Genomic DNA, 22,638 nt, shown 5'->3' on the forward strand with positions numbered 1-22,638 from the left:
CATCTTTACAAAACACATAATTGCCCTGAACTCAGGATGAATCTAAATTATTTGTCTGTTTTATTGTCTCAGGCATCAATGAGTGCACAGACCCATCCATGCACCACTGCGACCACAACTGCACTGACACTCCTACCAGCTTCATCTGCACCTGTCGCCACGGTTACCGCCTCATGTCCGACAACAAAACGTGCGACGATGTGGATGAGTGTTCAGTCACGCCCAGCGTGTGCAGCCAGGTGTGCGAGAACACCATGGGCTCGTACGTGTGCAAGTGCTCACCAGGCTTCCTCCGCGAACCCGACGGACGCAGCTGCAGGCAAAACAGCAACATCAGCCCCTACCTGATCTTCAGCAACCGCTACTATCTGCGCAACCTGTCGACGGACGGCGAGGCCTACTCGCTCATTCTGCAGGGCCTCGCCAGCGTGGTGGCACTGGACTTCGATCGGGTGGACAGACGCTTGTACTGGATCGACGTGAGCCGGAGGGTGTTGGAGCGGATGTTCTTTAACGGGACGGGACGAGAGGTGGTGGTCAATGGGATTTTGCATGGCGAGGGCCTGGCGGTGGACTGGGTCGGGAGGAAGCTGTACTGGGTCGACAGCTTTCTCGACTGCATGAAGGTGTCGGAGCTGGACGGCCGGTTTGTGAGGAAGTTAGCAGAACACTGTGTGGATGCTAATAACACATACTGCTTCGAGAATCCCAGAGCCATCGTTCTGCATCCAAAGTTTGGGTGAGTTTACCAGCAATGCCAGTCATTTTCTGACCTGCAAATCCCAAAACACACTGAATGATTTTCGGTTGTCCCAGAAGAAAGATTGGCATCGTGAATCAATCGTGGCGATTTCTGTGATCATGACTCCTAATCGGTGGTCCTGAGTCATACAGTGAGAGAGGTTCAAAGCATTTGCGACCAAAGATAGCCTGCGTGATCATCGCACAGTGTGTTTGCTGCTACAATCCACGTTTACTGACCAACCAATAAAAATGCGACATGAAATCAACACAACATGGCGCTAAAACATAAAACTGCTTACATCAAGCACTTATCCCTTCCACTTTCACCGCGCTCACTTTTTTTCAGCACACATAAAAAACAAAATCTGCTAAAGTGTGATTTATCATGCTATTTTTGTTTGCCACTAGCACATGCTGATGGCATTTTAGTGTCTTCTTGCCAAAGATACCTAAATTGTGTGTGTAGCACATTATTATCAGGAACTGTTACTATTTTAATTTAGGTAGGTCATTTTCAGCTGTGAGACCCAAAATGGGGGGTGCTAGCTAACAGGTTAATACCTAAATGGTAAATTTGTTGTGCCTTTTAAAGGTACTGCCCCAGTGACAGCTTTTGTCTAAATTTGAAGTTTCCAACTGGTATTAGTGTTCTGAACAATGGTAAATGCAAACAACAAACTATAACAACTATAAAATCATGTGTAGATGGGATAGCAAAATTAATTCACTTAAATGTTTTTAAAAAGGAGGAAAAGTCATTGTTGACATCAAAGGCCTCACATTGCAGTAAAATTTTATAGACTTTGGATGGAAATTAGACATATGCCAACATGGACAGGTTGTGTGACGTGCCCTAATCCTCAAAATCTTAAATAAAACTGCACAAATTACTACTACTACTAATAATAATAAAAGTTATTGTTTTATAAAAAATAAAATATGTAAAAAAACTATTTTGGTAAATATTTTAATATATTTTATTTGATATTTATTTTATGATATTTTAATAAATATTAATATAAAATAAATATATTATAATTTGTAATGTACATTTATGAATTTATAATACAAAAATGATCTATTAAATTATTATGTATTATTCTTTTTTTAGGTTTATTTAGGTTATAGCTGATATCATAAATCTATGATACTTACAAAAAAGTGAATTTAGATGTATTGTGCACCTACCTGAATCTACATTTCAAATTACTTTGAACTTTTCAAATAAATGCTGTTCTTTTGACCTTTCTGCTCATCAAAGTGTTCCACAAACAACTGTTTTCAACATTGGTAACAATAAGAAATGTAAGTTGAGCAGCATATTAGAATGATTTCTGAAGATCATGTGACCCTGAAGACTGGAGTAATGATGCTGAAAATTCAGCTTTGCATCACAGGAATAAACTACATTTTACAATATATCCAAATATTTTAAATTGTAATAAAATGTCACACTATTACTGTTTTTACTGCATTTTTGGTCAAGTAATTGCAGCCTTGGTGAGCAGAAGAGCCCGTGAAACAGTAAAAGCCCAAACTTTTAAACAGTAGTGGACAGTATGTGGCCTTTACATTGCTGGAATCTGTTTTAGCTTCTATTTTTTAATATCAGATGTCATCTTTGTGCAGATATGTGTACTGGACTGACTGGGGAGACAAAGCCTTCATTGGACGTGTTGGGATGGATGGGAATAACAAGTCGGCCATCATCACTACTAAGATTGAGTGGCCCAACGGTCTCACGATTGACTACACCAATGACAAGCTTTACTGGTCTGATGCTCACCTCAACTACATCGAGTAAGACTACCTCACCTTTATATCCTGTCATCGAGAGCACAATATTTAATTACTGCAAATGTATGTAATTAAATATGATATATGAATTAAATTAATCACAAATGATCAATATTTGCTGACGAATCCCGCAAATTAAGATTTGGTTGTTGCATCACAAGCTGGTTTCAAACATCTTTTTTCCTCCATTTTTAAAATGCTATGTCAAGGAAATGATAACTCATGCAGGTTTTTCTATTTCAAATTGATGTTTTATCATTTCAAACATTAAAAAAAATCCAATGTTTGATTTTAAGGACACGTTTATTTACTTTTGTACAAATAATAGAGAATAATGGTTGTAGGAGCTGTTTTATATGCTGACAAATCCCACAAATGAAGATTTGGTCGTGCATCATTCAAACTGTTTTTCAACATTGTTTTTTTCCATTTTTACAATGCTGTGTCTTGACTAATTATGCAGGTTGTTTAGCTGCATTATTTTTTGCACAAAATGAGCATGTTAAACATTATTAAAATGGATGTGTCTCCTCAGATTCTCTGATCTGGAGGGGAATCACAGGCACACTGTGTACGACGGCGTCCTGCCGCATCCTTTCGCGATCACGGTGTTCGAGGAAAGCGTGTACTGGACGGACTGGAACACGCGCACGGTGGAGAAGGGCAACAAATACAACGGCTCTGGACGGGAAGCGCTCGTCAACACCACCCACCGACCGTTCGACATCCACGTGTGCCATCCCTACCGCCAGCCCATAGGTGAGCCCAGGACAGCGTAACTCGAGCGGGACGCTCATTATCTCACGTCAGATCGCTATCACTTCACTTAAACGTCCACCGAGGCACTTAAGGGTCTCTGCCAATATTTACACAGTCCGACACAATGCCCCCAGTCTCTGCTCACCTGTCTTTTCTCGGACACAGGAAAGACTAAACTCTTTATCATTGCTGTAATGGCCAGGACAGGGAGCTTAAACTCTTTATCTGTGGCTTTCTTTAGAAAGAGGAGCTACACCTACATGATGTGGAGCCACATCCTGGTTCTTTGTAAGAGGATATAGTCTGACTCAGTGGTTTTCAACTGAATACACAATTTACTTTGAGCAACAACAACGACTCAATTCAATACCGCATGTTTATCGTACCAAAGTAAATAAAGCTGTCCCAAATGTAATGTATGGATTTTATTCAATATTTGAAATTAAATAAATATAAATTTATCGTTTTCTTAATATTTTTCTCTATTATTTGCAAAAAAGTTAAATATTCTTAACATTGAAATCTGAACTTAAAAACTAAATCTGTATGAAGTTAGAATAAATATTAATTTATAATATTCTCACAATTATTATATGCTTAATTATTTCTTACATTTATTTTAGTATTTTTGCATTTATTATTATCATGCTTATGTTTTTTATTAATTTTTGAACAATTTACTTAAGATTACCCCTATTATTCATTCAAAAGTGTTGAATAGGGGTAATCATAAGAGAAATTGGCATTTATAATATTATTGTTGTTATTATTTTAATTACAAACATTGAATACATTTTAAACATTAAATAAACTTCAGTGTTTGATTTTAATTTATTTACGTTTTTACAAATAATCATAATATTATAAAAATATTAAGTAATATTTATTTTAATTGCGAACTGTCATGCTTTAGGACTGTCTGTGTGTGTGTTTTTGTCTTTGTGCTCCCCGTGACTTAGGTGTTCCCTTATGCCCATATTTGGTTTTCCTGTTCCCATTAAGTCCCCATTTAGTTAATTCAGTTCCACCTGTGTTTGATTAATTACCTTGTTTAGTTTCTGTTACTTAAACCCTGTGTTTTCCACTGTCCAGCGTCTGGTATTGTGTTCCTGTGTCTCTGCCTGTCTTGTGTTACCCCGTTTTGAGGAGATTAAAGACTGTTTCTTTGAGTTCCTTGTTCCTCGTTTTACCACAGTTTGCAATTGTGACACTAACACTGAATACATCCCAAACATTGCGTTTTTCCTTAATTTAAACACTGAAATATTTCCAATGTTTAAAAAAGGTTATTCTTTTTTTATTATTGCTTATTATTCTCTGTTAATATCATAAATAATTAAACTGTCCTTAAAATCAAACAGTAGAATTGAATGTGTGAAATTAAAATAGATTTTAATTTATCATTTTCTTAATTATGTTTAGATATTTATTTTAGCATTTATTATTCTTATGTTTTATACTTGTTTTATGCTTTTTATACTAATAATAGGTAATAATTGAAAAAAATAATTTTTTTTAATTTTAAATTTAGTTTTATAAGAATAATATAGAACATTCTTAAAATGAAATAGAAATATACATTGATTTTTTTTTTATTGTGAACAAATGAATTCCCTAGAAAACAAACAAATGTTTTCAGTATTTGAATTAAAATAAATATTCAAAATATTTTTAGTCATCTATTACTTTTAAGTTTCTAGCTATGATTATGATTCGTTGCATTTTATTATTTGCATTTATGTGTCCATAATTCAGGACAGATTCAGAACAGACCTGAAAGATTTTTTTTGTGACTCACTATCAGAGTCTCACTCACGCTATATCTTTCCCCTGTAGTGACGAATCCCTGTGCGGTCAATAACGGAGGCTGTTCTCACCTGTGTCTTCTGCGAGCCGGAGGTCAGGGTTTCACCTGCGAGTGTCCTGATCACTTCCTTACTGTACAGATAGGGGGCGTCGCACGCTGCCTGCCCATGTGCTCCAGCACACAGTACAGATGCGCAGACAATGAACGGTTAGTGTCTCCATGCACACTCAGTTACAAAGCCTAGTGGGCTGCCTTGCTGTATACTACCTACAAAGACAGCTGCCTTATGAGCAAGCATCCTAATTGAAACTGAACCCTATATTTGTTCCTAAAGCTGTATCCCTATCTGGTGGAAGTGTGACGGTCAGCGGGACTGCAGAGATGGTTCGGATGAACCCTCCACGTGTCCCGTCCGGCACTGCAGACTGGGCCAGTTCCAGTGTAATGACGGAAACTGCACCAGCCCACACTTCCTGTGTAACTCTAATCAGGACTGTCCCGATGGGTCGGACGAGGACACTGTGCTGTGTGGTATGGGAAAAAATAAAAAAAATCATATATCATGTCAGTATCTGCAGTGATGTTGGTTATGTGGCCTAGTGGTTAAAAATCTGGGTATGAAGCTGAAAAGTTGTAGGTTTGAACCCCATAATAAAATGTTGTAATATACAGCAGTATTTAAAAAAAATAAATTTTATTATATGAAAGGAAAACATGCCAAAACAAGATTCTCATGATCAATTTTGAGTGATGATGCCAGTGTTATTTATGCTCTATTAAAGTATTTTGAAGTTTTTGTTTTTAATTTTAGTTTAAGAAAATGCACTTTTTTTAAAACCTGTCTGTTTAAGCTTTAATTTATTTTTAGTTGTACTAAGGCAGCATTTCTGATTTACATTTAAGATTTTCAAGTTTAAATTTTATAATGTAATATTTATATCTTATTTAATATTTATATTTTAATTCAAAATATATTTTTTCATTAAAAACTGAGATGTATTGTTTATTATTTTAATGAGCTTTTTTGTTTTCATTTTAAGTTTTAGTGATTTTATGTGATTTTTCATTGTTTTAATATTTCTATATAGCTTTAATTTGAATACTTGAAACTTAAACTTATTTAATTTCTGTTTTGTTGTTTTAGATTTTCCGTGTAATATTTATATTTATTTCATTTCTAATATTCAATATTTATTTAAAAATCAAAAAAGATAGTTTTACTTAATTTTAGTTAACAATAACAACAACAGTGCTATTCTGCAAGTACTCTTCAGATAGTATCATATTTTGAATCACTTCTTATTTTTATATTTTCAATTTTTTTTTTTTTGTTTAAGTTTTAGTGCTTTGGTTGTGTTTTTGTCTTTTGTAATAGTTTTTGATTTTTTATAGTTTTTATACATTTTTATTTCTGTTTTAGTTATTTTAGCAAATCAGGTTAAATTAAAATGTTTTTTGGAACATTTAAAATGGAATATTTTTATTTTTTTTATGGTTTTATTTTAGTTACAGTTTTAGTTTTAGTTAACTATAATAACCCTGCTATTCTGATATTTTTGCTATTGATTAAACTGTTGCCATGTATTGGGAAATGCATCTTCCTCTCCTTCTGCACTTCAGCCACGCATCAGTGTGAGTCTCATCAATGGCAGTGTGCCAATAAGCGCTGCATCTCTGAGGCCTGGCAGTGCGACGGGGAGAACGACTGCGGCGACGGATCTGACGAGGATCCCGCTCACTGCTCCAGCAGGACCTGCAGACCCGGACAGTTCAAGTGCAGGAACGGCCGCTGCATCCCACAGAGCTGGAAGTGTGACGTGGACGATGACTGTGGCGACAACTCCGACGAGCCCATCGACGAATGCAGTGAGCTGCCCACTCATTACTGCAGCGTTACAATGCATTTGATTTGTTATTTAATTAGATTAAATTAGAGGAAGAAAATGTTATGCAGCATGAAGTGACCTTAAATCTCCTTTCTTAGTATAGTTGTTAATCATCTGTGGGATGTTGTTTGCAGTGGGTCCGGCGTACAGATGTGACAATCACACAGAGTTTGACTGCAGCACAAACTACCGCTGTGTTCCTCTGTGGGCCGTGTGCAACGGACACAACGACTGCAGGGACAACAGCGATGAACAAAACTGTGGTGAGACATCAGACAACACACGACTGAAAACATGACTGCAAATGTATATATGTATTAATAAAATAGTGAAATATTGTTAAAGGAGTAATATTAAAATTATAAAAAAAATTAATTTAAAAATATACAATTGCTATGAAAAAGCATTGAAAATGTATTACATGACTAAAAACTATTTTCTTGCTTACAACTGAAAAATTTAGTTATTTATTAATAAAATAGTAAAGTAATAGCAAAAGTATTAGAATGATAAAAAAAAGATTTTTGTTCAGAAAGAGATATTAAATATTAATTGTAGATATTAAAATTATTTTAATCTAATTTAATCTAGCTTTCTGGCATTATATATATTTTGAATATATTGAATATATGTTTTGGCACTGAGATTAATTGCATTGGATATAAGATTGTACTAAATGTGTAAATCTAAATTAAAATATAAAATGAAAAAAGTAAAAATGTTAGAATTATTCACAGCATTATTCAAAACTTGACTCAGCGTAACTGTTTTTATTCACACAGCATCGCTTACAACACAAAAATTTAGATATTTATTAAAAAATATTAAAGTAATATTAGAATTAATCATATTAAATAAAAATAAATGAAAAAGTACAAATTGTTCGGAAAATATTATTAATAAAAAAGGGGTAAATCAATATAGTGATCCATTTTTTGGAAATCCATTTTTGCCATGTCCGACTTTTAGTGTTTTGCATATTAACATAAAAAAAAACATGTTTTAAAATTTTTGGGGAAATTGGGAGTTTTTAAATTGTCTCTTTTTTTTTCTTTTTTTTTTTATAATTGTCTGTTTTATCAAGTTATTGTAATTTTTATTAAGAATTAAATATATGCAATGCTCACCTTTTAAAATCCAATCAACAACTGATAGAATAACATTTTTTTTTTTCTTGTTTGATAAGCCGTTTCACTCAAAAAAAAAAAAAAATGGCACAAAGCTGGACAGAGTTTCCATTTCATGCTGACTTTAACAAAAATAACTAAAACTTACTACCACCTTTAAATTTCAGTCAAATTCAGTAAGATGAGTCTGTAGTGCTCCCATTATCACTGGTGTTGTATAAAGCTGTTGTGTGTGTGATGGATTGAAATCATGAGGAGTTACTTAGTGAGTGTTAGTTCAGTCCATCTGTGATGGACGGGCCCTCGGTGACCCCTCCTCCTGTCTGGGGCCACACCACTGATATATGTGTGTGTTAGGTATTTCTGTGTCAGGCACCGGTGTGTGTGTGTAGTTGTGATTATTGTTTCGGTAAGGGAAAAGAGGTTTTACTGTAATATTACTGATCTGTTCAGTAATCTGGCCGATGTAAACACACACACACACACACACACGTAGCCCCGGTTCTCTCAGGTCTTATCAGCTCCCTCTCGCTCCATTAGTGCCATCCTGCACAGAGAGGAGAGAGAGGAGAGATCGCCCTAATCTGACCGTAAGAATGTGCCGCCCGGGTCAGGTGGGGCACCGCAGAGAGTGTTTGTTCATCTCCTCCTCTTCTTTCCTTTCCTCTGTCCATAATAACGTACATATTTTAAGCCTCATTACTTCCTATCCTCTAATTTTCTCCTTCCTCTTAATTTTCTTCTCCTCTTGTCTCATTTCACCTCTTTTCATTGCACTTATTCTTCTTTCTTATTTTTTTCTCTTCACTCATCTCATTTGACCTATTCTTGTCTCCTCTCATTTACTCATGAACTTTTTTCACCCTCGACTCATTATATCTCACCTTTTCTCCTCTGTTCCCATTTTCTCATCTCATCACTTTTTAAGTTTTATTGGTTTTTCTTTTCTTCTATCTATTTTTTAACTCTGCAAAATGATAGGAAGTATGAAGCCTGAGAAATGTAACAAATTGAAGTGCATTTATGCTTAAAACAAGCACAAATATCTGCCAGTAGGATACATAAACTTGTTTTCCCTTTGAAAAGGTTTTATTTTTCTTTATTTTTAAATCATTTTGATTAATTTCTTTGTGTCCCCTTCCATTTGATCTGTCGTCGATGCTTGAGGCTTAGACCCTCAGAATGATATAGAGTTTGACAAGATTAACTTTGTCCCGTTTCATTTATTCTATTAGAAAACAATGACACATGCAAACAAAGAGCGTTCAGTGCGAGGTCGCTCTGGTGCAGGCTAACAGGTTAAACTTTCTTTACTTGGTCTCATAAAGATCTTTAAAAATCTTACATTTACCTTCACTAATCCTGTCGTCTCATCTCGTCTCTCCTCATCTTCTCTTCTCACCTCGTCTCTTCTAATATTTTTGTCTAATCTTTTCCCTTTTCCTCCCTTTATACTTTTCGTCTCTTCTCTTGTCTGCTCTATTCTAATCTCATCTGATTTACTTTTCCTTTTTCCTTTCTTCTCATCATCTCATCACATCTCATCACATCTCACATTGTCTTTTCTCCCTCAGTTCTTTTGTCATCTCACCTGTCCTCACCTCCTCTCTTCTTTCTCTCCTCTCCTCTCCTCTCCTCTCCTCTCCTCTCCTCTCCTCTCCTCTCCTCTCCTCTCCTCTCCTCTCCTCTCCTCTCCTCTCCTGTCTTCATAGTTATCAGTATCTCTTTATTAAAGCACATGCTGTCAGGTGTTAAATAAGGTCTTATTTATGAGACATGTCTTCTAATGTACTGGTATTTTATGTCAGAGAGACTGAGACAGTGGTCTGTGTGTCTGTCTCTTCACTTCCGCTCTGTTTAACGTTAGCTTGTGTGTGTCTGTGTTGTGTTTGCAGAGGAGTTGACCTGTGAGCCAGCGGGTGATTTCCGCTGTGATAACCACCAGTGCATCCCCCTGCGCTGGCGCTGCGACGGAGACAATGACTGCGGCGACGGATCTGACGAACGCAACTGCAGTGAGTAACAGCAATGACCTCTTGGGTTCAGTCAGTTCAATATAAAAACGCAACAAACCAGAAAGCTTCTGAAGACTTGGAATACAATATGTGACCCTGGAGCACAAAACCAGTCTTAAGTCGCTGGGGTATATTTGTAGCAATAGCCAACAATACATTGTATGGGTCAAAATGATAAATTTTTATTTTAAGCCAAAAATCATAAGGATATTACGTAAAGATCATGTTCCATGAAGATATTTTGTAAATTTCCTACCATAAATATATCAAAACTTAATTTTTTATTAGTAATATGCATTGCTAAGAACTTAATTTGGACAACTTTAAAGGCGATTTTCTCAATATGTTGATATTTTTGCACCCTCAGATTTCAGATTTTCAAATAGCTGTATCTCGGACAAATATTGTCCTATCATAAAAGCTGATTTATTCAGCTTTCAGATGATGTATAAATCTCAATTTCAAAAAATTGACCCTTATGACTGGTTTTGTGGTCCAGGGGCACATATATAAATCATACAAAAAACTACTTTTATTCTGCTTTTTTGTCATGTTGAAAAAAGAATGACTCGGTTATCCTTTAACAATTCACTTTCTCTGTTTAAAATGACATGAGGGTGAATACATTATTGCTGGATGAACTGTTACCTGCAGAAAGACACCTGTAGATTTGCTTTACCAGAGAAACAGTAACAGTAAAGACAAAGATGAAGAGATTGAGAGGAACAAATTGGATAGGCAGAGAGCGTGGAGGAGATGGCATCATGGCAGTCAAGGTGCTGTGAGGTGTGAAAGGTTGACAAATGGTCTGCGCTAAACCTTTGAGCTGCATGTTGAAAGAAGCGCTGATTTTTTCAGCACTTTCTCCTCCCTGTAGAAGAGCTGTAGGGGTGGTGAGCGCGGGTCACTCCCCCGATGAATTCAGCTGTGAACTCACCTCCCAAAAATGGCCCTGAAGAGCGAGCTGTAACTCATCACATAAACCTCTAGTCCTGTGACACGCGGACTGATCACTGCCCTCATTTGTGTCTTGTGTTTTAGTAAAACTGTTCAGGTGGTGTGTCGGCTGTATTTTGGCCTTGTAAACACTGTGTGAAACGCCTCTGTTCACAAAATGTATTTTTGCATTCTGATTGCACTATTTTTGTATTGTTGGTTAAATGTAGACAAGCGGTAGATGCACATCTTTGGCCATTGTCACCACATCCTTCCTGCAAAAAAACTGATTAAATCAGCCAAAAATTGTTTGATAGTCTTAGTTGTTTTAATCTGGTCTTTCAGCCTGGATAAGATGGTGTTTGCCTGGTTTAGCTAAGCGGCCTGCTGTTCTTTCATCTTGATCAGATAAAAAAAAACTGCCCAAAGTCACTTTAAAACCAGCCAGTGGACCAGCCTGCCCTTATGAAAATAAAGTGTGCTTAATTGTAATGAACAGTTGTAAAAAAAAAAAAAAAAAAAAAAAAGATTTGCTGAACCTTTCCTCACCCTCATGCCATCCAAGATGTATGAGTTTGTTTCTTCATGAGAACAGATTTGGAGAAATGTAGCATTGCATCACTTGCTCACCAGTGGATCCTCTGCAGTGAATGGGTGCCGTCAGAATGAGAGTCCAAACAGCAACAAAAGTTATCCAGTCCACACCAATCAATCAATTCATGTCTTGTGAAGTATAAAGCTGCGTGTTTTTAAGAAACAAATCCATCATTAAGACATTTTTAACTTATATTGCTTCCAGCTAAAATACGAGTTCTCTCCCCATAGGATTGCTTTCTCCAGTGAAAAAAATTGTGCCTGGAGAGATATATATATGCACTCTTTACAAGTGAAAACAGTCCAAAACAGTTCTAAAGTTATATGTTGGTGGAGACAACAGGGGATGGGCTTTTTACACTGCAGAACGCATTATTATGGAGTATGGACTTTTATTTTGGACAGAGGCATCAGTTTAAAATTAAAAAGGTCTCATCAATGGATTTGTTTCTTATAAACATGCGAATTTACAAGATGTTAATTGATGTACTGGGGTCATTTGTGTTACTTGTGCATTATTGTGATGTTTTTATCAGTTGTTTGGACTCTCATTCTGACGGCACCCATTCACTGCAGAGGATCCATTACTGAGAAAGTAATATAATGCTAAATTTCTCTGAATGGCTTGATGTGTGTCTGATTGACACGCTTCTTATGCATCCGCAGCCCCTCGTCCGTGCACAGAGAGCGAGTACCGCTGTGACAACCTGCACTGCATTCCTGACCGCTGGGTTTGTGACCATGACAACGACTGCGAGGACAATTCTGACGAGAGAGACTGCGGTGAGTGAAAGAAAAGAAGAGACAGCAGAAAGGAAAGACTATCAAAAGAGGGATGGAGAGAGCCGTGGCACTTGCCACCATGTTCAACATCATAATACTGTCTTTTTATTACAGATAGGTCCTCAGTGGGTGATATCTCAATGCAATTGTGTTCCTGGATATCTTGTGAATTACTTACAGGAAGTGTGTATAATTCATTCTCCGTGGCGTATTGAGAGAGATTGGCTTCATTCATTGTGGATGAATGTGTTTCAGAGCTGCGGACCTGTCACCCGGGTTACTTCCAGTGCGGTAGCGGCCACTGCATCGCTGAACGCTTCAAATGCGACGGCAACGCTGACTGTCTCGACTTCACCGATGAAAGCTCCTGTCGTGAGTGTGCTGCCATGGTTTTTAAAAAAAACGATTTAAATTCTGAAATGCTCCTGAAATGTAACCAGAAGACAGCTGTGAGTTATATTGCAGCGTCCTCTAGAGTCCAAAAAGGTTGTGCAACTGTTCCCATCATCATGCAGACACAAGGAATATCAAGGAATGTGACATTTTGATTAAAGATTATGAAGACAATTTTTTTTTTTCAATATGCACAGATGAAATGTTCACAATAAGATCAGGATCATTTTGAGCAGCCAGTAGTTGAAACAGCACTAGCAATGCCAAAGCCATGGGTTTGTTTCCAACTGAATGCAATGTTAGATACCTTCATCATTAAGAAAGTTGACTTTGAGCTGTATATGTGCATATTTCAGCCACACGCTACCCGAACAGCACTTACTGTCCACCCTTCCTGTTTGAGTGCAAGAACCACGTGTGTGTGCAGCAGCACTGGATATGTGATGGAGATAATGACTGCGGGGATAATTCAGATGAGGAACTGCATCTCTGCTGTGAGAATCTATCTATCTGTCTGTCTATATTGTTCTATCTATTTTTCTGTTTATCTATTTTAAAAGGTTAACCATTATTATTTTGCTAAAAAATCTAAACATTATTGGTGATTGTCATTCTATTTTTTTTTCTTTACATTTAATTAGAATTATTGCACTTTCACGTAATCACAAATCAAGAGAACGTTAACTCCAGTGTTGCCTAGTCTGTGGTTTTTGTGCAGAATTGGGCTACGTTTACACTGTTGCAATAGCTTGTTTTTTAGTCCACGTGTTAAATGTTCCCCCCAGAAAATGATTTCGATGGAGGGGACCCACCGACGGGGGAGAAAACCACTGAAAAAACCCGTTATAGGGCTACTTTTGATTAGCAGTCAGAATGCTTTGGTTTCAAAGACCTGGTCAACTCGCTGAATCTGAAATTTTCACACGTTGAAAAATAAATATGACCTCACGTTGTGTCAATCTCGTTTACAAACTGCCTCCGAAACTTTCGTCCGTCATAAAATTTTTTGGATCAGTTTGGATTTTCTGCGTTTTCACATCCGTAGCAAGCATTTTGATAGGAAAGGATGACGAATATGGAAAAAACGCATACGAACATTTCGTACTCAGTGTGCAAGGACCTTTAGTCACAGCAAACAGCACAAATGACCACCTGAAAGAAAACAGACTGGCTGAAAACAGACACTTTTACTTGAGCATATAATATCTCAATTGAGATTGATCTAACTTACATGTTTGCCAGTGTTTTCAGCTCATCAGCACTTTTTCAGTAATAAAGAGGGAGCGTGTGCATGTGGTTGCCAGTTTGGGAAGTAAACCACTGGGAAGAAAATGTATCGATTTGTATCAGAAAATGCATCGATTTAAGAGAAAATCTCTTGTAATCTGGCAACCACAGCCATAAAAGCTTGTGGAGGCTTGTTACCAATGCAAGATCATGCAAATGGCATATTAAAATGAAAAGTTTTCAGGATAAATAACCAACAGTTAAATATTACAGATGATTATGCTTAATAAACTGAAAGAAGCAGAAATCATGATACTGATCAAAATGTGATTTATTGTGCAGCCGTACTATCTGTCTAAACTTTCTTATATGATTTGTATATTAAATAGTATATCAGCTATATAACCCAATAAAGTCAACTTTTGGCATTTTAGATGTGGAACAAAGTGCACAAACGTCATGTTTCTTGTGTCCTCAGTGGACATCTCATGCGATCCTCCGTTCCGTTTCCGCTGTGATAACACCCGCTGCATCTACAGTCACGAGCTCTGCAACTCTATAGATGACTGCGGTGATGGAACCGACGAGAGGCCGGAGCATTGTGAGTTATTTACCTATTAAACCTTTTTAATTCCCTAAATTCTACTGAAACTAGTAAAAGACCCTGTTTGGTGTGAATGACTCCTCAGGTGTGACTCCCACACACGGGCCCTGCTCTGCAGACGAGTATAAATGTGGGAACGGTCACTGCATTCCTCTGCAGTACGCTTGCGACGACTACGACGACTGTGAAGACCAGACCGATGAACTCGGCTGCTGTGAGTTTTGCTCATTCACTCACCCTCATATTGTTTATTTTCTGTCTTGCATAAACAAACGTGGAGCAAGCTCCAAAAACTACTAATAAAAAATCTACCGTAGATCCTTTTGCCTGCACATCTTTGTAACATTTCTTCATCTGTCTCTGTTAGACCACGGCCATGGACGCACATGCAGTGAGAATCTGTGTGAGCATAACTGCACGGATTTGTCGACCGGAGGCTTCATTTGTTCCTGTAGACCTGGATATAAACCCAACCCGGAGGACAAGAACAGCTGCGATGGTTTGTCTGAATACTTTACTTCTTTATTGGAAGACAGGCTTATAGTGGTGCTCCAGACGCCAAACAGAACAACAGGAACTCAATCATTTATGACACTTCATTCTACAAAAACAACAGCTCCATGCATCATTACGCCATTTCTGTCATTGCACATGTGCAGTGCTTTCCAGTTTCCGTATTCAATCCGATCAAGAGTTTAGGAGCTCAGTCGGAACGATTAAGGTGTTTACATGAAGTCTTTTCAGTCAGATTGAGCCATCAGTCCAATTACCAATGGATTATTTGGTTGCATGTAAACGTAGCTAGTGTTGCAAAGTTCATCAGTTATAAAACTAATTCAATTCATCTACAAGTAGCTCAGCAGATACAATAGTATGATTAATTAGCTCAAGTCAGTTCAGTGTTAAATTAGTACCACTGAGATAATATTATAGTTTGTATTAATATTTCAAATTAGGTTTATTTTTGTATTTTTACATTTTCATTTTAGTTAAATTTAGTTGTGTGTTTCTGTCATTTTCATTCATTTTATTTCAGTTATTTTAACTGAATGGCAATTAGCTGAAAAAAAAAAAGAAGTTTCGATTTTTGTGTTTTATTTTATTCTAGTTAACAATTATTTTAAGTAAAAAAAAATTGGTATGATTTTGTTTTCATTTTAGTTTCACTTAATTATAATAAACTTGGGTTTAATTCAGTTCATTGACAGTGTTGATGTTGGAAAGTTCCTCAATCACAAAACAAATTTGTGACCCTGGACCACAAAACCAGTCTTAAGTGTCAATTTTTCGAAAATCTGTCATCTGAGGGTGCAAACAAATCTAAATATTGAGAAAATCACCTTTAAAGTTGTCCAAATGAAGTCCTTAGCAATGCATAGTACTAATCAAAAATGAAGTTTTAATGCATTTACGGTAAGAAATTTACAAAATATCTTCATGGAACATGATCTTTACTTAATATTCTAATGATTTTTGGCGTAAAAAAAATCTATAATTTTGACCCATACAATGTATTTTTGGCTATTGCTACAAATATACCCCAGCGACCTAAGACTGGTTTTGTGCTCCAGGGTCACATTTGATTCAGCTATAAAGCAGCACTACAGAAAATGATCAGTTAGTTTTTCATTCTGTCATTGGCATGGAATCATTTCTGTCTGCATGAAAGCAACATAAGAACTGCACAGCTATGCCTGCACACAACTTAGGGACAACATTGGCACACCATTAGAAGTTGAAAGGCTTCCTGTATGTATAACGTGAGGTGTTTTCTGCCCGTCTGCAGATGTGAACGAGTGTGAGATTTACGGGACGTGCCCGCAGCTGTGCAGGAACACTAAGGGCAGTTATGAGTGTTTCTGTGCTGATGGGTTTCGATCGGTGGGAGAGCAGCCGGGAGTCGAATGCGCTGCTGAGGGTAAAGCCTTTCAGTCTAAAATGATTTACCTTCTGTAGCCTAAAATTTGAACATTTGACGAACATAAGTAAATATAAACGCACCTTTTAGAAGACTGCATATGTAGGCAGCAAATGCAAGCTTTGACATCACCATTTCTTTCGCTCTTTTCACAGGAAATCCTCCCGTCTTGTTATTGCCTGATAATGTACGGATCCGTCGCTTTAATCTCTCGTCGGCGCAGTACTCCGATTATGTGGATAATGCAGAGCACATTCAGGCACTGGACTACCTGTGGGACCCAGAAGGCCTCGGTCTAAGTAAGACAATATTCATGGGATGTCCCATCTAATATGACATATGCTTAATGTTTTGATGCAAATGCAGCACAAGGAAGCACAATTTACAGCACAATAATGCAATGCCAGTGTTATTTTAGTATTGTTTATATACTATTATAGGAATTCTTTTGAATTGTTGAATATTTTGAAGAATGTTTTGAAATCCTTACTAAACCATCCCAAGTTTCTGAAAACATGATCACTGTTGCACTGTATTATTGTGTTTCTGTAATCAGGTTATGCATGCAAACTGAAGCATATTTCTGCATCTCCGGAAATGATTTTTCAGGTATAGTGTACTGGACAGTGTTGGGACGAGGCTCTGAGTTCGGCGCGATTAAGAGGGCCTACATGACCACATTTGATGACCATGGAAATAATCCTGTGAAAGAGGTGGACCTGAACCTCAGATACATCTCCAGTCCTGATGGCATCGCTGTGGACTGGATTGGAGGGTATGTGACATGCTTTTTTATACTTTACTTGAGCTCTGATGCAGATTGTCTAACTGGTTACTGGAACAGTTCCAGAGAAATAAACATCCCTTCTGCTATGCGTTTTGTCTTTTCTATTAGTCATATTTACTGGACAGATGCTGGGACTAATAGAATCGAAGTGTCAAAACTGGATGGACGTTACAGAAAGTGGTTGATTCACAGTGATCTTGATCAGCCAGCCGCTATTGTGGTCAATCCTGCTCTGGGGTAAGAACATGAATATGAATAAGAATATGAACTGCTCTTTTGGGATTAAATTATATGAAACTATATATTTACTATATTTTGAGATTAAAAATATAGTAAACAGCCTTAAGAGATGCATGGTTATGACATTTTTAAAATTGTGATTTTTAGGTCTGGAAAAGTCATGGAAATTAAATAAATACATCTTATAAAATAGTTATTTTGGGTAGATATTGCTCATGCATTGAGCTTATGTAGAGATTTGTGAGTAAGGAAATGAAAAAGTATTGTTATTTTACTATAAAAATGATTTAATATACCTATTAAACAACAGATTATATATATATATATATATATATATATATATATATATAGTCGTTTGGGATTAAAACATAATTAATGGACAGTCCTGAGGGATGCATGGTCATGAAAGTTTTAAAATTTTGATTTTTATGTGTGGAAAAGTCCTGGAAATAAAATTAATACATAATTTTTTTTTAAATCTTAAGCACTAAAAAAAAATCTTGTCTAATAATTACAAACCACTTGAAATATAATTGAAAATTCATCGATCATAAAATGTTGGAACCCCTGATTCTTCAAAACTATAACTATTTTTGTCATTAATGATGATTATTTTGTGTGTCTATGTTATAGTAAGATGTTCTGGACGGACTGGGGCAGAAAGCCCAAGATTGAGATGGCGTGGATGGATGGGCAGCACAGAGAGGTGCTGTTAGATGAAGATCTGGCCTGGCCTACTGGTTTAGCTTTGGACTACCTGAATGAAAACCGCATCTACTGGTGTGACTCAAAAGAAAACAGCATTGAATCGATGAAAGCGGACGGAACAGACCGTCAAACGATCATATCCGGAGGTGAGACATCGGAGCAATACATCAGAGGAAACAGCTTTTGACTGGCCAATCTTCTCACGTTTGTTGTCGTTGCAGACATCGGTCATCCCTACAGTCTGGATGTGTTCGAGGGACACGTGTACTGGACGACTAAAGAGAAGGGAGAAGTGTGGAAAAAAGATAAGTTCGGTAAAGGGGACAAGGTGAAGGTGTTGACCATAAACCCCTGGCTGACTCAAGTACGCATCTACCAGCAGCACCGACACAACCACTCAGGTGAGACCGGGAATCCTTACATTTCAACAATTTAATTTATGTATTATAGTGAATTAAGCAACAAACTCGATCATAATGCACAATTTTTCCATCTAACATGTATTTTGAGGTGCAGCTCGTCATATTAATGGAGTGTTTTCCCTAGTTTGGAGTAAACCGGTTACCTCACCTGAATATGTTGGTTTGTGTTCGATGTTATATTTGGAGTAGAAATATATTTACATTTTATTCGTAAACATCATTCTTTTTATCACTTATTTCACTTAATGTCATAAAACTAGTGAGCTAAGCCAGTAGTACTGACAGTGTTGTGTAAACATGGCTGAAGATGAGGAACAAACAAACCGAATCAATTGAGTGAGTCATTTGTGCTGGAACCACTCCGATTGATTCAAACTCGTGACTTCGATCATTCAGTTTAATCGAATCACGAGCAAAAACCAGTTTAAAAAAGCCATTCATTTTCGAATTTTGACATTGCATGTAATGATTTTAAAAAGCACTTATAGTAATTAGAGATGAGCATTTTTGACAGTTTCTCATTTCGATCATCGTTAGGTTTCAAAAACGAGTACTCAGGGGGTGGGGCGTGTATGGGGGGCAGGGCACGGCCGTCATGGAGATAATGAAAATATCTGGACTGTTATGAAAATTAATGTTAAAAATAAAAATATGACATGAAAACATGAACACATGATTAGAACACTGTTAGATTATGATTATGATGCAGCAATGTTATTAAAAAAAGAAGCATCTAAAAAGGAAGAGCTGCCTGAGTTGAAGCTAAGTGACTTTATGCCCATAAACTGATGCACGTTCTATGGCACATCATATGATTTTAATCAGATAACATAGATGTAACATTACAACTTGTATCTGCACAAAAGGATGCAAACGCTAATTAATTTATGTATTGTGTATATATATATATATATTAGTGGTTTTGCATTTGTCTTTATACCCAAGAACAACTGTGTAGAAACCACATTGAATGAAAGCACCAGTTCCTCAGTTCCTTTTCACCACGTTTATTTTAGCCCTAGATAATTCCTGTAATCGTAATAGTAAATGACTGTTCACATTCTCTTGCAGTGCTGAACCCCTGTCAGGGTGTCTGCAGTCACCTTTGTTTGCTGCGGCCTGGTGGATACACCTGTGCCTGTCCGCAGGGCTCCACGCTGCTCGCCTTCAACAAGAATGACTGTGATGCCGGTAAGAGATGAACACACACCTACTGCTGTTAGTTTGAGATATAAGCTGATTGGCTCCATTGCATCCCATCAATACATTTCACAACATACATGCATGTGCTGCATCTACTGCTGCATGATTTCATTACTGTGATGTTTTGACTTCAGTGCTCTGATATTGTGATGAGAGTGAGTGTTTGACTTGTGATGTGATTGCATTGTGACTGTGTTGCATTGCCTCGCACATGCAGCCATTGAGGCAGAGGTGTCCATGCCACTTGCATGCAGATGCATGAATGGAGGAACATGCTACACTGATGAGGGTGGCCTGCCGAAGTGCAAGTGAGTGTGACCGCTAGTGTAGAGCATCAAAGCCGCCCCGCTGATACAGTTATTTAAAAAGCTCATACCTGAGGGGTGAACGTGATTTCACCAAGTGCAACATGTTCCTGGATCAACATCCATGTTGATCCTGGAACAACATTTCAATCAACCAATCAGAATTGAGGGATAAATTTACAGGAATTGTAAATGTTAGACTTACAACCAGAGTTAGGTACTTCTATACCCTTGTTATTCAACCATCATTTCCCTCTGATTTTAGGGATAAATTATGGCTAAGGTTAGGTTTAGGGGGAGGGATAGGGTTAGGTCTATATGATCCAGGATCAACAAAAGATGTTGATCTAGGAACACGTTTTACTTGGCAAAATCATGGTGACCTATCAGGAGGAATTACATTTTCATTGATATTTTGAGATGTATTCACTGTTCTATGAAACCTTGCTTTCGTTTGGAACTTTAAACTGATATTTCCTACTGACACACTACAGGAAAAAATAGAAAAAACTGACTCAAAACCATTTTGTGCTGTTTAAAATACTAGTAGCTAAAGACTTTTGCACAGTACTGTATTTCATTTATATACATAATTTGTCATATGCAAAACCTCTTATTTAGTGATAACTGACTGATATTTAATATTGTGATATTTAATATGAAAATAAATCATTTAATTTATTATTAAAGGTGTCATATGACGTTGCTAAAAAGAACATTATTTTGTGTATTTGGTGTAATGCAATGTGTTTATGTGGTTTAAGGTTAAAAAAACACATTCTTTTCCACATAATGTACATTATTGTCGCTCCTCTAAGCCCCGCCTTTCTGAAACGCATAGATTTTTACAAAGCTCATCGTTCTGAGAAGCGAGGCGTGCTCTGATTAGCCAGCTATCCAGTGCGTTGTGATTGGCCGAATACCTCAAGCGTGAGACGGAAATGTTACGCCCCTTACCGTATTGTGATGCCGTGTCCTGGCGCGACGACACAAAAACAATATAAAACCCATTTTAAACGAGGCATTTGTTGCATCCAGTGAGGACATAATTACTGATTATAACGACTTATACAGTCTTTTTAACATCACCATGTCTGCATATATGATCGGAGAAACTACAAACAACAAGCACTACTCTACACAGCTCAAAACTCGAGTTTGAATAGTCAGTAGCAGAAACATACTTACAGGCTGTGAGTCAGAAGCATCAGACTGTCTTTGGAAAGCTGGAATTGCCCCACTTTATAGAAACAGCCTTTGTGCAAGCCAGCATTGTAGGCTACTCTTCCAGGATCAGGAAACAGTCCTCCGTTAAATGCGCTGCACACGCTCTAATATTTGGGTTGAACTGTTCTGGAACAGTGTTGTAAATACAACTTAATCACTGATTTCTAGTTGTGTCCTCTTTTGGAAGCCCAAACAAAGTACTTTCACTTTCACAATGAAACACAGCATCTCCAACCAACAACACTACAGCGAGAATAATAGCTCCGCTTTCTTTCATTGCGTGAACATTTAGGCGGTGTTTTGCAAATCTCCCCACACCGTGACGTAGACATGTGGGGGCGTGTTTGAATGAGCCGTTTTAGGAAGGCGTGGACAAGTCTTAACTTTTATAAAGGATATCTCTTTGGGTTTGAGACTTTAGTCTTTGCAACTTCAGGGATCTTATCTCTGCACGAACAGCTTGTAACACTCCAAAGAGAAAAGAAAACTTGAAATCGCATCATATGACCTCTTTAAATATTTTTAAATAATTACATTAACATTGCAATTAAAAAAATGTAAAAATTACTCATTCTGAACTATTGCAACGTATAAATTGACAAAAATGACTCTTTATATCTGAGGCTATGTATTTATTCTAAGCCGTACTGTAGATTGTCTGTAACGGTTGAGTGTTTTTGCTCCTCAGGTGTCCTTATGGTTACTCGGGTAGTTACTGTGAAATGGGGAAGTCTAGAGGTGCTCCTGCAGGGACAGGTAAACAAACCCTTCCTTGTTAATTAGTTATATAACTGTTTCATTGTAAACACATTTACTCACGGTTTGTAACATGTGATGCTGTTATTTATCCACTCTTATTTAATTACTCTATTCAGCACGTTCAGCATGTTAATTTCAAATGGAAAGTAATGAGACTGTACTCACTGTTTGTGTGTGTGTGTGTGTGTGTGTGTGTGTGTAGCTGTGACCGTCCTGTTAGCAGTGGTTATTATTCTGATTACTGGAGCTCTGCTTGTGGGACTTTTCCTCAACTACAAGCGCACCGGCTCTCTCATCCCGTCAATGCCTAAACTACCCAGGTACAACACAAACACACCACTCAACTACCTACAGTTGATCTGAAACATAAAGCCATGTCATTAGACCAGATTGACGA

General features: G+C 37.2%; 1 protein-coding gene across 1 annotated transcript in view; it reads left to right on the top strand.

Annotated features, from left to right (window-relative positions):
* Positions 1 to 22,638, top strand: part of LOC306876249 (low-density lipoprotein receptor-related protein 2-like) — a gene marked incomplete at its 5' end in the record, with an annotated part of 94,569 nt that overhangs the window by 67,540 nt on the left and 4,391 nt on the right. Inside the window, 24 exons of the mRNA XM_079427265.1 lie at positions 73 to 739; positions 2,374 to 2,544; positions 3,077 to 3,300; positions 5,137 to 5,314; positions 5,442 to 5,638; positions 6,728 to 6,973; positions 7,128 to 7,256; positions 10,016 to 10,135; positions 12,332 to 12,448; positions 12,704 to 12,820; positions 13,198 to 13,335; positions 14,547 to 14,669; positions 14,758 to 14,886; positions 15,040 to 15,171; positions 16,459 to 16,590; positions 16,746 to 16,889; positions 17,200 to 17,365; positions 17,486 to 17,614; positions 18,251 to 18,471; positions 18,547 to 18,726; positions 19,819 to 19,938; positions 20,168 to 20,258; positions 22,171 to 22,238; positions 22,444 to 22,561. Of these exons, the coding sequence (XP_079283391.1) occupies positions 73 to 739; positions 2,374 to 2,544; positions 3,077 to 3,300; positions 5,137 to 5,314; positions 5,442 to 5,638; positions 6,728 to 6,973; positions 7,128 to 7,256; positions 10,016 to 10,135; positions 12,332 to 12,448; positions 12,704 to 12,820; positions 13,198 to 13,335; positions 14,547 to 14,669; positions 14,758 to 14,886; positions 15,040 to 15,171; positions 16,459 to 16,590; positions 16,746 to 16,889; positions 17,200 to 17,365; positions 17,486 to 17,614; positions 18,251 to 18,471; positions 18,547 to 18,726; positions 19,819 to 19,938; positions 20,168 to 20,258; positions 22,171 to 22,238; positions 22,444 to 22,561 (4,057 nt within the window). The remainder of the gene's footprint in view (positions 1 to 72; positions 740 to 2,373; positions 2,545 to 3,076; positions 3,301 to 5,136; positions 5,315 to 5,441; positions 5,639 to 6,727; positions 6,974 to 7,127; positions 7,257 to 10,015; positions 10,136 to 12,331; positions 12,449 to 12,703; positions 12,821 to 13,197; positions 13,336 to 14,546; positions 14,670 to 14,757; positions 14,887 to 15,039; positions 15,172 to 16,458; positions 16,591 to 16,745; positions 16,890 to 17,199; positions 17,366 to 17,485; positions 17,615 to 18,250; positions 18,472 to 18,546; positions 18,727 to 19,818; positions 19,939 to 20,167; positions 20,259 to 22,170; positions 22,239 to 22,443; positions 22,562 to 22,638) is intronic.

Source organism: Barbus barbus (assembly GCF_936440315.1).
Source record: "Barbus barbus genome assembly, chromosome: 10".
Taxonomy (NCBI): Eukaryota; Metazoa; Chordata; class Actinopteri; order Cypriniformes; family Cyprinidae; genus Barbus; species Barbus barbus.